Source organism: Centroberyx affinis, unplaced genomic scaffold (assembly GCF_046629955.1).
Source record: "Centroberyx affinis isolate AG114_WGS23_722 - 3 ecotype Tasmania unplaced genomic scaffold, CSIRO-AGI_Caff_v1 ptg007140l_1, whole genome shotgun sequence".
Taxonomy (NCBI): domain Eukaryota; kingdom Metazoa; phylum Chordata; class Actinopteri; order Beryciformes; family Berycidae; genus Centroberyx; species Centroberyx affinis.
In genome coordinates this window covers 94477-111699 of record NW_027283618.1, presented here as the reverse complement: position 1 = coordinate 111699, position 17223 = coordinate 94477, and the positions used below count along the sequence as shown (strand labels likewise).

General features: G+C 39.2%; 1 protein-coding gene across 1 annotated transcript; it reads right to left on the bottom strand.

The window, feature by feature from the left end:
- Positions 1-644: 644 nt before the first annotated feature.
- On the bottom strand, positions 645-16454 carry LOC139639335 (uncharacterized). Its single transcript, XM_071513419.1, has 18 exons — positions 16323-16454; positions 15998-16050; positions 15636-15711; positions 13752-13912; positions 12989-13072; positions 12835-12891; positions 12287-12508; positions 11595-11795; positions 11087-11141; positions 10891-10981; positions 10656-10797; positions 9862-9966; positions 8391-8499; positions 8096-8282; positions 6905-6979; positions 6079-6181; positions 5394-5512; positions 645-4690 (listed from the first exon to the last, which is right to left on the bottom strand). Exons 1-18 carry the CDS (start codon positions 16348-16350, stop codon positions 4573-4575), a joined length of 1986 nt encoding a protein of 661 aa, XP_071369520.1. The 5' UTR covers positions 16351-16454; the 3' UTR covers positions 645-4572.
- Positions 16455-17223: the final 769 nt, after the last annotated feature.

The following is a 17223-nucleotide window of genomic DNA, read 5'->3' as shown; positions in this document are numbered from 1 at the left end:
ACACAAAACGGAAGGCTGCCATTGGACGATCTGTGAATGGAGCCCTGGGAATCCATGTAAGATTTTGCATAAGGAGTTTGGGAGGAATGAAGATTGGTGGCGCGTGGAAACGGGCATCAATTATTGGAAGTCCGACTCCTCGAGGCAACAATGAGAGGATTTACAGGCTGTAACATTTTTCGTGCCCTTGAACATGTTACCTCCAGGAATGCGGGTCGATAGCCAGATGAAATACAACCTGACTGGAGGTTTTAATGATTACAACACACACAGGCCACATATTTCTTCCCCATTAAGTCACATAAATACTTGACGAAAACATAAGTTGAGGCATGCCCAGCTTTACATCATGTTGTGTGCAGCGGAGCCTTGAAAACCCAAAGGCCCTTTGTTTACAGCCTTCTAATCATGTAAATGACAGTCTTTCCATATCGGCCATTTCTCAATCCGTCACACTTAGGAGACAAAATGTTGTGACACCACTCTGAACTGGGCTGGTGCAAGTCTGAAGGAGATGAAAGAGATGCGAGATTCAACTTTTAACCTGCCATTTATCAGGGGAGACAACAAAGAGAGTCAATGTCGTTATCCTCCCCATCACCCTGCAGTCTCTGGACATACACACACACACACACACACACACTTGAATCTTTTATTCGCATTACAAGAAACACAGGAATGTACACTAAAGATTGGATAATTTTGCTGAATTTACTGCTAAATATACACATAAACCATCTTGATAACAGGGGTGTTTAGATAATTTGATGTATCTTTTAAACATAAAAACTGTTTCTCCAGCCATATGGAAAGGCAGAACAACTTGCGCTTGCTTTTATATCTGCTGCAGGTTTCTGTATAAGATCCACAGCAGATATTCTGGGATTTGTTCTTCAAGCGCAGAACAAAAGACTTTTCTCTTGCCTATTTCTGAGCAATAGATAACTCCACAATCAGAAATGACAGTGTGGACAAAAGACTAGACATTATTTTATCTTCCCTATATGACCCTGATGCAAATGAGGAAAATGAAAGCAAGCAATCAATTCCCTAATTGGGTTTGTGCTATTTTAACTTGTTAAGGGGGCTTCTGTCTAGATTAAAGGGAAGGTCAATTTCTCATTGTGACAATTACTGTATAAATTTCACAATGCAACAAAGGGATCCAGCAAGGCTTGGGAAGAGGCTGCAATGAAGCAGATGCTTCCCATTGTGTGAATCCACCATTACAAACATCTTGTTGATCTCAGTCATTACGCTCACTAACAATCTGCAGAAACAACATGTGGCTCTTCAAAATAAACAGTTTTGTTGCAAATTCAATATACACATTTTGAAAGAAATGAGCATTAAATGGTTGTTGGCAAGATAGTAAAGCACATTCTGAGTTTCTGTTTTAAGTTATGGGTCATTTTACCATCTTTACTTATATATATATATATATATATATATATATATATATATATATTCAAAAAAAGTTATGTTTTTGAATATAGGCTCATCTGATTTTTTCCATCTGTTGAAAAATTGACAGATGAATTTCAGGCATTTTGGAATTAAAGCCTTCCAATGTTTTGTCCTATTCAAGAAAACTGAGGATTTGTCTAGCTGAGGAGGAAAGATTGTGTTTATTCTGGTAGAACAAATGTTTGTTACTTTTCAACAGAACATGCTAAAAACCCACTGAAACAAAACATTACTGACATGTAAATAAAAGTAACAAATATGTTTTGCCCCCAACTAGACACACCGATATGTTGAAAAGAAAAGTTTTAACCAGCGGCCGTCCTGCTGAGGAGGTTATGAGTTTTGGGGACAGCTTGTAAGCTGAGCAGTTGCAAAGCTGCAGTCAAGCATTCATTTTGGCTTCCTGAGAAGCAAAACAGACTGTTGATATATGAGTCAGCTATTCCCTCATGTCACATCAATATTTTATTTACCAGTAGAGAGAAACCACAGAATTAGAATAAAAATTATATTATGTATCCCTACGGTAAAAGCAATGCATTCAATTACTCCAGCTGAAAACTTCTCTTGAGGGGGTGTGAGGAGGGTTTTTGCTGCAGAGCCATATATCAAAAAGTAAAGAATGGGAGAGCAACGTGGCATGTGTGGTGGTTAATTTCTGTTACTACGTTTACTTGTTCCTCCTGCTGGGAGGGTGAGAGAGCGAGAGAAAGAGAGATCTGTTAAAAGCTTTACAAACCACACAAGCTTTTTAACAAGATGCACTTTATCTTCCCGGTGTTTGCTTTAGTTAAGAAAGGGACCGGCTTTGTCCGGGCGCTCAGCGGCAGGAGGCCGATCCCAACCGGTTTGTGAACCCTAACCTCTTATCGGCCTTATCTGCATTGAAGCGGGTTGCTAGCAAGGCGAAACCGAGAGGACCAATAAGATTAAATATAGGCCCATTTTGCAAGTCGGTAATGTACCAACGGCGGGTCTCGGCGCTGCCTCTGGGTTCAAGCAGAGTTCATGTTATTAGTATTACAGCCCTTTCATGCTCTCAAATCTCACACAGATCAAAAGGGCTTTGTCAGGTATGCCACCATCAGCCAATTAATGCCCACAAGTATAGCAGCTCTTCCTGTAAGGTCAACACTAAGCACTTTTCACAGCCAACCGCCTCAACTTTCTCAACGTCGTTTTTAAGTAATTATTGGTACGGGTTTTGTAATTCACACCCCAAACATTGCGTAACAGGGCTAAAAAAAAAAAAAAAAAAAACTGGAACTGCTTGAGTCAAATAGCAAACCTGCTGGGCTTTGAGCAGGGGGGGATCTACACAAATCCCACCCACATTAATGGTGAGGAGACACAGTCAGGAAGATTGAAGCGAGGCATTTTAGGCTTAAAAGGATCTCGTCTTTAGATAACATCCCAGGGACAACGCTTGCATTTTAGGCATTTAGCTGACACTCCCCCAGAAACAGTGATGGAGGAGGGCTTCAGTGTTTTGCTCAAGGACAATGCAACAGAATACAGAGCCGTTACTGGGATTTAACCTGTGACATTTTGGTTGCGGGACAGCGACTAACCACAAGGCCATCCTCCCTCTGATCTCGATTTGACGCACAAAATCACACCAGGATGCATGAAGCGTGCATTCTCCAGTTCACAAATCATACTTCAGCCTTATGCGGCTCACCGTAAAGCTGACTTTATTATTCTTTGCAGTCTGTCATATTCACACTAATCTATAGCGCTCCACCTACACCGAGTCTTTGGTCTTGTATAGATGAATGCACACAGCATGACACCAACACTGCCAGGGTTAAGGCTGCAACTCCCACTGGGCCAAACCATGATAAAACACTCGAGCTGCTGAAAGGCACGTTGGATCAAAACATCCAACACTTGGCATATGATATGTAACACAGATTTCAAAAGATTCTCCAACTTTACACATAAACACTTTTCTTTTTTTTCCAACACAGTTGGACATGCCATCACAACGTTTATACATAATGTTCACAACTACTGAACTGCACTATTACACGCCCCCACACCCTTTAAGAAATGTAGAGCAAATTTATGCCCAAGCAAATTTAATACAGAGCACAATTAGAAAACGAAACATGGCACAACAAAAGTACCAGTAGATTAACTGGTCATGAATCATAGACCTTTAAAATGAAAAGAAAAGCAATTTGGTAGCCCCAAAGTAAAGGGCTCAAGTTAACACTGCCACCTAGTGGTCACTGGAAATCAACAGAAAGAAAAGCTCTTAAATCAATTTTAAAATGTGTACAGTAAAAGGTAAAAGTAAACATCTAGAGATGTAGGTCACTGCAGTGACATAAGCTACCAATGTTTAAATAAAAAAGAAAAAGAAAAATCAAAGTGTTTCAACACAAGCTGTGCAAAGATTAGGTCATTTTTCCTTTTGGCTTTATTGTCAGGTCTCGTTTTGCCTTGTGTTTATTGCTTCATTTCCTAAGCTGAAAGAGAAAGTGCAACTGCCTGAAAAAAAGTGAAACATTGAAATCCTTCTCAGGTGACGGATCCAGAACTCAACTGGTGTCTTACTGGATGAGGAGAAGCAGAGAGGAAAAGCAAAAAAAAAAAAAAAAAAACAGACTTGCACAATGAATTGACAAATAATCCCTGAAGATCCCATTGCCAAGGAATGCTGAAAGCAGGGCGCCTATCTTAAACTTATCTGTAAGGCACATGACCCATCGCTCCATCATTATGGTACAGTAGTATAATGCAATTCTGTGTGTGTCCTCTGTATTCATTCAGCAGTGGCGTGCCATCGCAGTGTGAAAATTTCCACAACTGCTTGAGAAAAATTAAAACAGCATAAACAGCACAGTCAAATTTACAAAAAAAAAAAAAAAAGAGAGAGAAATGTCCTAATGTTACAGAATTTCTTGTTTTTATTCTGACATATATGTTGGGTTTTTTTTTTGCAATGGAACCTTCACAAGAACCATAACTGGGACCAAAACAAGATGTTCGATGTTCAACTAAAACTGAAATTCCCACCACTGCGTTAAATTCCAGAGGAAACCCTGTAAGGTTTTTTTCCATTTTTGATTTTCCTCCCCCAGGTGATCAGCTGCCAATCTACAGTTTGCCTTTGTCCCTGTCGATGTTCTTGTGCTCTGGGACGTGTCTGAAGATGCATTTGTCCTGCTTGGTGCAGCCCGTCGTCCTCCAGAAAAAGCACTCTTTTATATTTTTGCTACAACAGGAAAACAGTTTGTCACTCGGGGGATTCACTTGTAGGGTTTTGTCAATTTTGTCAAAGTTTAAGAAGGTTTAATACTTCAAAAGCACAATTTTACTTTGGTATATTTTCCATTTTTAAGTTCAGGGAGTCAACCTCAAACATTATCAGCCTCTGGGATTCACTGACACCAGGCTATTTTCTCAGCTCTCAAAATTAATAACAACAAATATACAAAATTACTACTTGACTTCTAACCCTGGACACAACAAATAATATTAACTGTTGTATACTTTCTTTGCTGTATTTGTATGAGTTAGAGCTATTAATCTTTAGACTAGGTTTTCGAAACCTAAGTGAGTGAATATTGACAGCTACGGGTCCTCAGAGTGGCCAATACTGCTGGTTAACCATTCATTAAATACCACACACACCAATAACCTCCCTCTTTTCCAGTTATACTGCTTTCTTGTTGAATTTGGTAATTTCGTCTTAATATTTTTTATTTGTCTTTTTAAAAAATCTGCTGTATTTTTTTTAAATCTCACCGGTGCAATCTGCATTTTCCTGCTCTTCTTTCAGTGTTTTTATAATTTTATACATCCGAATAAGCAAAATGTAAACCCTAAGGTGAAACTCTCTAAGTGAAAATGTTCTACCAAAGTGAAATGCTGCCTTAAAGTTATCATCACAGGGGGGATGAATGTTGTGTTCTTACCCAGGGGCTGTGACGGGGCGTGAAAACGCCTCGGTGACGGCTGACTTGGACACACCGATTTCAGTGTGGATTTTATTGGGATATCGCACCGACAGAGGAGCCCCCTCTACCACCATGCCCTGAGGAACAAGCACACAGTTCATTGCCAAGTAATGTACTGGGCAACAATTCGTATAAGTATAGAAATCTATCTAATGCTTTATATCTGCAGCTTTACCACAGCACAACAAATTTCCCCCTTTTCCCCATCTTCCTCCTTTACTTGCACTTAATCTTACACCTGTCTTGTTAAAATACATAATAATATACTCTCTGGCTCATTTGTTCACTTTGCACTTCTCTATCTTCCAGGCTTTTTCTAGACCTTAATTTCTTCAATTGAAGATTTGGCTCGGTGTTGAATAAATATATGCTGATAGTAGCTGGGCAATATGCCTGTCAATTAGGTAACACAATCTATAACTGAAGATTATTCTAACAACAAACATCCCAATATGTGGCATGACAATGGGTCTATAACTATAATAAAATGTGTAGTCATGTCATATACTTTCCAGATATGAGCAATCCATGAATTTAAGTTTATTGTGTTATTTCACCAAGTGTAAGCGGCTCTATGGATGAGCTTCAGCTAAATGCCTAAAATATAAAATGTAAATGTCACCGACAGCGAGCAGAAACTTACATTAACATACTGGATGGCTCTCTCACAGTCTTCCTTCCTGGTGAAGTGCACAAAGGCACACTGGTGATCCAGCAGCATCTTGATGCTGAAGACTGTGCCGGCTCTGAAAGAGGCGAAGCCAGAGAGAAACGAGGTGGTAGAGAGAGAGAGAGGAGAGAGAGAGAGAGCGAGAGGAGAGAGAGAGAGGGAGAAGGAAAGCACATGAGTAGAGCGCGGAGCAGACCGGAGTAAATCTTTAATATCCCTGCGGGGCAATTTGCTTTGCAGCTAGGAGTCAGTAAGAGCAAATATACAGAAACACATCAATTCAACAGAAATAATACATAACAAGGGTTGAGCCCAGAGCCCTCACACTAACAGCCTGCTGATGGTCCGATGCCAAGAGCAGAGCGTCAGCATGTGCATATTGGAGGTTTTTCCTTTTAAGATATCTGATGGAATATAATAACTCTAAGAACATAAGTCTATATAAGTCTGTATAAGTCTGAAATGAAACTGGACATTCACAACACTTATCCTACAGCTGTAACCACACAATAATGCTTAAATATTTAAAGAACACGGCTTGTGTGTGTGTGTGTGTGTGTATACGTGAAGAGTGATGTGTGTAGTCAACAGTCTATCTTGCTCTGTGCTTTTCCACAGTGTGTGCAGCCCTGTTAGCACCATGAGTCAGTTTCTGTTGTGAAAGTCTGGCAGACGTCGATGTTTCTGCACCAATGAGACCAAGACAAACAACATCCGATTCTGATGAAGCGTCGAAAGAGATCTTCGAAAAGATTCACAGGTTCACAGGGACGAAGGAGATCAGAGTGTGTTACTTCACCTGCTGAAGAGGGTGTGGAGCGTTGTGTAAGTGACAGTAGGAGCCAAGGATCCAACCCAAATGGGGAAAAGCTCGCTTTTAAAAAAACAGAAAAAAAATAAAACAACAATTAGTCCACAATGTTGTTGTGCCATGGGCCTGATTCAACCAAACAGAAGGGAGGCACAAGGGAGACAAATCTGCAATCACCCACCATCTTTTCCTCTAACATCAGTTAGGTTTCTACATAGGCACTCACCCATTTTCTATGACACAGGAGACAGTCGCACTAAATCCACTAAATGTTGGTAAATATTAAATCACTAGCAATAATATGATGTTGTAACCATGTTGCACACCGACTGCTCAATGTTTGAACCATTACTGCATAATTTACTAGGAATAACATCAAACTGATGATAACAATTGTAGAGGAAAAAAGAAGAAAAAGTCCAAGGCACTCTCCTCTGTATAAAGTTAAAAAGCCTTTTATTAGTCTTGGCTATTTCATGTTAAAATGTTAGAAAAAGACACCAACGCATAGCCCCACCCGGCTTTTTCAGGGTGCAGAGAACAAAGTGCAGAGCAAACTCTGCACCCTGAAGAAGGCCAAGAATAATAAAGGCTTTTTAACTTTATACAGGGGATTTTTTTATTCTTCTTTCCTCTACATATGGACTCCCCATATTTACAATGAGCATCTCCAGTGGACACATTTGAAGCCCATGCAGCGTTCCTCATCTGATCAAGACTGATGACAAAAATGATTTGATTATGTTTAATGTAAAACACTGATCAATGGAGTTAAAATCCATTTCAAAACAAGACAGTACTGTCTTTACAAGGATTCAACATGTAGATTTAAAGTTAGTGGGTAGGACAGAAGGTAGAGAAGTAGACACATGATAGATAACAGATAAACAGATGAACCAACAAATAGTTGTAGTACATCTGTGCATATTTTCCCAAGATATGAATAGTTAATTCAAAAGTGAGATAAACACCAACTGGAAAATGTGAAACCTAGTTCTGCAAAATGACTGCTGGCATTTAAGAAAAACGTACTATTGAATATTATTGCGGTTATTAGTTATCTGAAGACCTTGGCTAACAAAATAGTAACATTTTAGAAGATATAATCAGATGTAAATAACATTTTGGAATGAAATCTCCCATTTAGAAATATGGATGAATGAGATCCAGCTTCCTTACGGTTTGACCCAGTTCCTGGGCAGCGGGGTGGGGGACTGAGACGTCGGTCTGATTTGGCCGACAGCACTGGACTCCTTGACATGCGGCATTCTCGGACGGCTTGTTGGTAGAACAATCCACTCTCCCTCCTCATCCTCCACCTTCTCCACCACTACTTGATTTGTGTTGTCATTACTGGCGTGAGCGTCTAAAGAGAAGGCACCGAGCGGAGGGTCAGAGCGCTGACCAAACGCATCACAGAACTGAGCGTCATCTTGCCAGCTTTGGACTTGGGGAAACATTTTGCCACTTTTACCTCCTGGACCCGGTCTGCCTTCACCACCAAAGAGCGCTTCAACAGCTTCTTCCAGAGTGGCGTGGGTTTTTAAGGCGTCGGAGCTCTGCGCCCAGCTGAATCCCATTTCCTGAAGTGAAAATCCAAAGACAACCTCCTAAACTGACATGATACTAAGATACAGTTTTATTATCAGAATGGGAAATTAAAGCCGCACAAAGCAAGATTTTCATGCAAGAATACACACATTTTATCAGCCTAAATCATGAAGTGGGGCTGCAACAGAGAAGAGTGTCCCGTCCCTTCGAATTGAAACACCGTAGATTCGCCCTATCTGCCCAAATTAAATTCTGCTGTCGGGTTTATACACTTCTCCACCCACAGGAAGTGACGAATCAAAACTTCAGAGTGAAATCCAAACTGTCTCCTAAGCAGCAGCAGCAGAGAAAGCTGAACTCACTAGATCTTTTCCTCTCTCTCGTCTCTTTGGTTTCCTTTGGTATAAAGCATCACAGAGCAGCATGGTTGGTAAACATGAGCGAGCTGTGTGACATTTACTGACCTCACTGCACAGGATTTCTGGGTATTTAAGTTAAAATTTCCTCTCGCTGCCATTTGGAGCCGCCAACGTGCGAAGTTGCCTAGTGCAGCTTTAACACAAGCTACGAACCAGTTGTTGGATTTTGCCAAACATTTCTACTCGATCTCAATCAATTTACCACAGTGGCAGTGGAAGTTCTTCCCTCCTCTAAAAAGAAAACCCCCATAAAATCATATTTGCCTGGTAAACTAACGAACATGGCAGGTGAATTTTGGGATCCATCATTCAGTGTCGCTGATGGATAGAAAAGTTAGCATCCATCTCTTTTTATTATGCGTTAGTTTTAACCAGAGGTGGAAGAAGTACTCAGATCTTTTACTTAAGTAAAAGTAGAAATACCACAGTATAAAAATACTCTGTTACAAGTAAAAGTCCTGCATTCAAAATGTTACTGAAGTAAAAGTACAAAAGTATTAGCATCAAAATGTACTTAAAGCGACAAAAGTAAAAGTACTCATGCAGAATGGCCCATTTCAGAATAATACAGTATATATTATATTATTGAATTATAATTATTGATGCATTAATGTGTAAGCATCACTTTAATGTTGCAGCTGGAAAAGGTGGGGCTGATTTCCACTACTTTATATACTGCTGGGTAGCTTACAGTAATCTATAATAATAAATCACAATTTATTAGCTGATTATATTTTGTATTAATAATCTGAATCTGCAAAGTAACTAGTAACTTAAGTTATCAAATAAAGGTAGTGGAGTAAAAAGTACAATATTTCCCTCTGCAATGTAGTGGAGTAGAAGTGTGAAGTAGCATAAAATGGTAATACTCAAGTAAAGTACAAGTACCTCAAAATTGTACTTAAGTACAGTATTCGAGTAAATGTACTTAGTTACTTTCCACCTGTGGTTTTAACAGATGTTGGTTTCTCCTACCATGAGGTGTAAGGTCTGCGCTCGCTTCAGCTCCAGTGTGGCTTCAGCACTCGAGCTGTCCAGCCTCAGCACCTCCTTATAGATCAGCGAGGCCTCGTAGTATCTCTGCAGGGAGGCAAACAGAGAGGGAAGCAGCAGACACAAGGTGAGGAAGTTAATAAATTATAACCGGTAAATAATAAAACACTCTGTTGTAATGTATATCTCCTGCATTTCCAGTGCATAAGTTACAGAGTGACAGAATGCTTGACTTGCTAACAAAAAATATACTTGCATATTTATTGATGATCTCACACCAATTTGTTCATACACCTTCCAAAAATCTATTTTATTCTGACCATTTTCAATATTTCTGATATAATCTATTAAATAATCATCTTTATTTTTATAGCGCTTTTCAAAAAGTTTACAAAAGCTGCTTTACAGATAAAAGAGCAAGAAAGGAATAAAGCAACAGAAACAGGAATAAGAGAAGGAAGATAATAAAAACCAGAAATTGAAAGCATCAATACATGTATGAATAAAACTTGAATAAAACGTAAAAACGTGGCATTTCTATATCTACTTAGTCGTAAGTATTAGCTTGATAAGTTTTACTAATACTATGGGTTTTATATAATAATAGGTGTGATTTTGTCAAAATGTCAAGCCAGTTGCAACCTTCAGAGAAACTATCAATTTGAGGAAACATTACACAGTTGCAAGAATCACAAATATCTGGAAGCACTGATAATAAAAAAGTAGACAGCAAAGTAGAAGCAGAATTAACTGGGGAAACAAGAACAGTGATTTACCTTCAGCCCACAGAGAGCTTTCCCTTTCCTAAATAAACCTTTTATCCAGTTTGGCTGCATGGAGAGTGCAAGGTCAGCATCCATAAGAGCGTTTTCATACTGCTGCATCCTCTCATAACAAAGGGACCGATTTCCAAATAACCTGAAACGAGGAGCAAATATAATTCACGGTCATTAACGGTCACCGCTGGGTGCTTCACCAAGGCTGGAGTCAATGTAAAGTCCGTGTTCTCACTTGTATTCCTTTGGGTTGTATTTAATGGCGTCAGTAAAGCATTTCACTGCCACCTCAAACTGTCCGGAAGCAGCCAAACGATTTCCGATACCTGGGAAAACAGGGGAAGGAAAGTTGCGTCTGGTTCAGTACTTAAAGTTTCGGTTTCATTGTCATAATCACAGAGAAAATTTTAATGGGAAATATTATAACTTACCGGCAAGTTCTCTGCTTCTTTTCTCAAAATCTTCTAAATTGGCCTCCATTGTTTTCTATAAAGATTAGCATTAGCACATTAGACAGTGATTAGGTTCAATCAGTAATGGACAATTCTACTTGCCAAACATGACAGTTGAGACTCGAGTAAATTGAGTATTTCCTATGAATTTGTCAACCATTTTATTTCTGCGTTTTTGCACATTTTCACATGGAATTAGGTCAGATCTTTTTGTGGGTTGCAGTAGTTTGTAGAGGCAGTCTGAAATAATAAAATAAAAAACAGTAACACCAAAAGACTGGTGCTTCTCTTATGTTTGCTGGGTAAAGTAATCAAAGATGCAATCTTCGGATATGAAAAAGATTGATCGAGCTCTCTCTCTCTCCCCCTCCATGGCATTCAGTGTTTACTAAAGGCATGTAGTCTTCTGTCTAACCCCCCAAATTATGATCATTTTGTTTTGAGTACACACATACATTAAAAACTGCACACATGATTCCCACAGTACCTCTTTCACAATGTTGTGGTTCTCTTCCTTCTTCTTTTGAACTTCAGGCTCCTCCAAAACGTCCGACTTCTCCTCCTCAGGTTGTTGAACTACCAATAACTGTTTTTTCTTCCCCTTTCTCTCTGCTGTGGGGGTTTGGTCCGGTGGCTCCTGGGCCGCAAACGCAGCCGTAGAAACAAATGAATCGTTCAAATCCAAATCCTGCAGGAGGAAAAAGAAACGCAAGACAGTTTCATCATTCAATTTTCAGTTTCATCATCATACTCGTCGTCCTCTACTCTGGTATCATTAAGGTTCAAGAGAGACGACATCATGTCCAGACACATGGATCAACCAGAGCAAACATATCGACGTGGAACAGATGCTGACAGGACTGAAGATCTGTAGCCGTCCACAGCTGCTGCCTGCATCGTTTTGTGAAATCAGGACTTAAATATCTTTCTGGTATCAATTCCCAAAAGTTTTCACAGCTGTTTACATGAATTTTTGCTGCTCCATAATATCATATTGTGAAAATGTTGTGCTCCTTGCGCAACATCTGTCAAACGCTTGCTGGGGACATTATGTCTTCCCTAACCTCATAATAAAAACAGTGTAATATTTCCTTAAAGTTTCCAAGTGCTGCAAAATAAAATGAGCATACCGAACAAACCTAAACATGTGACACTAACATTTTTAAATTGTACACAAACCTTTGGCTCCCCGTCTCCGTCCTCATTCATCTTCACAACAATATCTTCTTCGTTACTACTGCTGCTGCTGTTGCTGCTGCTCTCGTCACACTCTGCGACCACAGTTTCATTCTGTGTTTCACCAGGTGCAGAAGCAGCAGATTCCTCCGATTCCACATTACTTTCAATAATATGATTTTCTCCCTGATTTTCTGAAGACTCGGACTTGCCTAGGTCTTCCTCCTGAAGACACACAGAATGGTATTACAAATAGAGATAAACTGAAAACAGCCTGGCTCTTATTTCTGTATAAAGCACCTTTCCATTATTTTAACATTGTAGGGATGCTGGAATATTTATGATATTTATTCTCTTTGACCTTTGCACTCCTTCCTACTGGTTGTACAGTAATGTAATGCTGGCAATCTAGGAATTTAGGTTTATTCTAATGTTGCACTCATTGTAAGTCACTCTGGATAAGAGTGTCTGCTAAATGCCTTAGATGTACATGTAAAAAAGTCACATATTTCACATGAGCAAACACACCAATATGAGTTCAACAGACTTACAGGTACAATCTCTTTAACCGCATTCTCCTTTTCTAATCGTTTTTTTTCTTTTTTACGCTGTGAAAAGAGAGAGGAAAATGTTTATGACCTGCAGTCAGAGGAAAAAACATTGTTCAAGATTCATTTCTATCATAATAATTGTGCAGACACTGACCATTTTTTTGCGCTTGTTCTTTTCAGTTTTGTCCTTACGCCGTTCCTCTTCCTCCAACAATTCCTTTGCATGTTGATCGGCCTCCTGAAAAAAAAAAACTATGCTTTTAGAAAATGTTGATGCAATTAAAAATACACTATGTGAAAATGTAAATGAAGAGTTAATTTCCAAAATGCAACATTTTGCAGTTTTGATGACAAAAGCATCATGGCCTGAAGTTCATAAATCTCTCTCCAGTCATCATGTTGCCAAGCAAGGACTTCAATTACTTAGCATCCTTTTTAAAAGTACCACCATCAGTCTTAATTAGGGATGGGACAATATATTGAAATTCAATATATTGCAATCCAAAAATGTGAGAATACGGATTGTGGGGCAGGAAAATGAATTGTGATATTAGCTCCATTTTATTCTGCTGTAGTAATCACAAATGAGACGCTTGACCATCATAGTTTCAGAAGCTCTCCATTGAAATTATATTATTTGCACTTTGTACTGACATTTTTAAATTGTTGTTTACATTCTAGCAGCCACTGCCATCGCTAGAAAGATTTGTGTCTCAAAACTAAAGATAATTCTGCACAGTCAGACTTTGTTGTCAATGAACTTTTATTTATCACATCATATCGTGGTTGTATTGAATCATGAACCACATATCGCGTATCGAAACGTATCGTGAGATAAGCGTATCGTCCCATCACTACTCTTAATTTTGTAGGAGTGGGTGTTTCTCCTCATTTTTAAACGAAAGTGTGAGCTGTACCTCCTGAGTCAGTTGTCTTATCTGTGGGTGTGGAGCTAAAGGCCTCTGAGCAGCGCTGTTCGAATAAAAACAGTCCGGCTCGTCGTCCTCATCGCTGTCAGAATATATGATGTCATTCTCCAGATCGGTATCAAAGGCCCTTAAAAAACCGAGATCAAAACCTGCAAAGAATGACAGACAAATGAGGCGGCAGAAAGTTAAAGCGGGTGTCATCCGGTCATTCCAGCTCTCTTTTCAAAGTGATCTCAAGGTCAAAACACCATCATCACCCCCCCATAAGAGTTTTCTTTTTAATCAAAATATTCAAAAAGAACAAGGCGCAAAATCTGTTTCATCTCTGGTTTTCCTAAGTGATTTACAGAAACTTTGAACTTGATCAAGCGTGGTTTTGAAATTCAATTATCTCTCCAACAGTAGAGAACAGGGGAAAAAGTATATATGTATATATTTTATACACACTCCCACACAAACACACACACTGCCCGTCAAAAGTTTGGGGACACCTTGCCTTTTCTAAATTTTCAAAGTACTATTTGATTTTCTCTGTTATTTTTCAATGCCTGCAATGCTTTCCTTAACATAAAATATCCATTTCCTCACACGATCTATTTATTCAACACTCAGCTTCCTGTTCATCAAAGTGTCTCTTTAGTATGAACAGAAGGTTTTTCATGGCACTGAATATGGTTTAATTGTTTTAGTGTTATCGTCACAAATACTTGCATGTATGATTTCATTTCCTCAAACTAAACCTAGTTAGTCTTTAATGGGGTTAAGTTATTGCGAACCGACAAAGAAAACATGCTTATTTATTAAACGTTTTCAAAAAAATAGGTGTCCTCAAACTTTTGATGGGCAATGTGAATACACACACAGTATGCACAGTATGAGCTGTATATGCAGTAGTAGGACTTAGTCGTTAACTGCTCTCAGTCTGGTAAAGTTACTTCTGTGAACAACAGTCACACACAAGAGGAAGCCATGTCATCCTTTAGTTACATTATCATTTTATTACCTATATTGTTTCCTTTTAATTTGACCTATGATAAGCCATTTTGTGGAAAGCTTACAGTGCAATAAAGATCACATAAGAGTATATTAGTATAGATGGAAAACATAAGTGCATCAAGCCCTGAACCCTTGATGTGTCTGAGTCTTTATTTACACACTGAGCTATAGCTGAAAATTAACATTTTAACGACCCAGGTTACTTTCAGTCTACAAAACATTTGGAACACTTTCGTGCGAGTGAGATTTTGCCCTTTTGCACAATCAATATCTCATTTGTCTCAAGGCTTAAAAGGACCAAACACCGTCACCAGGCATTCAAGCTCCAAAAAAATTAAAATGTCCATCAAATTTCTCCAGTTTGTGCAGCCAATCCAAGTGTTTTGTAGACAAATGGCCGCACCGAGTCCAAAACTCCACTGTCTACCTCATCATCTCCCAATATCATTATCTCATTATCTACATTTTCCTTATTGACAACGCTCCGGTCACGCACGCTCCCTACAGCACTCTGCTTGCTGCTGTAGGGACTGTTGTTGCGCTCCACAACAAAACAATGTTGTTGAGTAAAATATAGGACATAATGAGGTAAATATTGGACTTTTGGACCCACAGTGCAATCGTTTGGCTTGGATTATGCTGCACAAGCTGTTTGGAGAAACTTAATGGTCATTTTATGCTTTTTGGAGATGTAAAAAGATGGAACAGTTTGGAAAACGTCCTCAAATCCTTGTTTAACTTCTCATTTCCTTCATCTACATCTTCCTCTTATGACTGAAGTGGATTTAATAAGGACTCAGCTTCCGAGTGGATGGTCTATTTCATGGAGAGAATACAATAATTGCCCAATGCTCATCAGCTCACATCACATCTTACCAAATATGCCAGAGGAAAAGACATCTAGGAAAGAGCTTGCGCTGGGGCGACCACTTATTAAATCTACCACAGATTCCTGAAAAGGAGAAAATATCTGCAATTACAAATGCATCCATCACATGTGCACATGCTTTAGCATAGAAAGACTTAGTACTTCCTGGCAGATATTTTCTACACGTGAAGCACCTCCGTACAACATACTGTGTCCCTCATTTCCTCAATTTGAATGTGAAGAGTTCCCTTAATTTGTTGGCAGTTATGTGTAACAGCTGTTGCTTAGTTCCAGTTGTTTGTCAGCAGCACCTATCTGACTAGAAAGACCTGCCATGCCAACATGACATGAACCTGAGTCATATACTCACGTGTGCGCGCAAAACTCTCGAGTTCTCTCGAAATCTGGGCACACCGCTGCCACCTGTACAGAGGGAGAGGTACAAGTAAAATTAGTACTGACGTAAATTATATTTTATTTCAAAAGTCATGACTTTACATAACCGTAGTCTAGATGGCAATGGTCTTGGTGTTAAAAATCGACACTTGAAATTGACACTGCAGTGGTGTTCGCCTAGCTTCGCAAGCCTGCTAGCAAGCTAGCTAACTTAGCATTAGTCAACGTCGCAGATAATTAAACTGAAGTGAAGACGAGGGTATCACATTAATTAACGTCAATCACTGATTTACTCTCACCTTTAAAGGAGTCTTTCTTTCTTGGCATGATGTTAAGTTAATTATTCTTAAAGATGTGTGTGCGTATTTTGTGGAAGCCAAATGACAAGACACTGCGAGCAAAATGTATTTTCTTTCCGCGTTTGATGATAACGGAGCTCTGATGACGCAGTGTTGATGCCGCCTTCAAGGACCGTCTGAAACAAGTAAGGGCGTCGAAGAAAGACGTAACAGTGTGATAAAGTCGCAATTTGAACCCGACACGCTGAGATGTGGTGTTTAGAGAGCGGTAGATCGTGTCAAAATTGTTGGGTAAAGCGATGTATACAACAACTTTGGCTCAGATATGAATTTAAACATTCGTTACATCGCTAATGCGAATTTTACTAATCTTCATTGTACAAAGTAATTCTCCGATTTATAAAATAAAACGACAGCCACCAAAAACTACTAGTTACAGGTTGAATGTTTTTATTATATCCAACCGAAAAGCACTTGCATGAACGAAAAGTCATATTTAAAACTTCTTTTGTCGGTAGATGGAGCTTACGGGAAGCCCTGAAGGCAGCATTTGAGTGTGCGTTCGATTTATTTTCCCAAGCAGCCGGTGAACTCGGAGTCTTGCAGCGCGACCCAGCAGCAGCAGATATTATTAAAAACACACTGCAGCAGCTCCTTACTTGCTATATATGCGCACTGTTCATTGGGGAAAACAATGTCGTTTTGATAAACAATATTGGAAAAATCAAGAAGTAGCATTATGACTCAAAAAGAAAGAAGACTCCACCCGCCGCTCGCCAGATACATTTTAGTTATTGCGGTACGTTAGGTCAGCTACGTTATTCCTAAAGGTACCGCTATGATTTTAATTAAAAGTTTACAAAATAGTCACCTTTCACAAAACATGCACAAGGTAAACATA

Bases quoted from the DNA above. Each gene is read 5' to 3' on its own strand.
- LOC139639335 (XM_071513419.1), bottom strand. From the start codon at position 16,350: ATGCCAAGAAAGAAAGACTCCTTTAAAG. The intron at 15,712-15,997 runs GTGAGTATATGA...TCTCCTTTTCAG, and splicing joins CGAGAGTTTTGCGCGCACAC to GAATCTGTGGTAGATTTAAT. The intron at 6,182-6,904 runs GTGAAGTAACAC...CGCCTCTTTCAG, and splicing joins CTCCACACCCTCTTCAGCAG to AGCCGGCACAGTCTTCAGCA.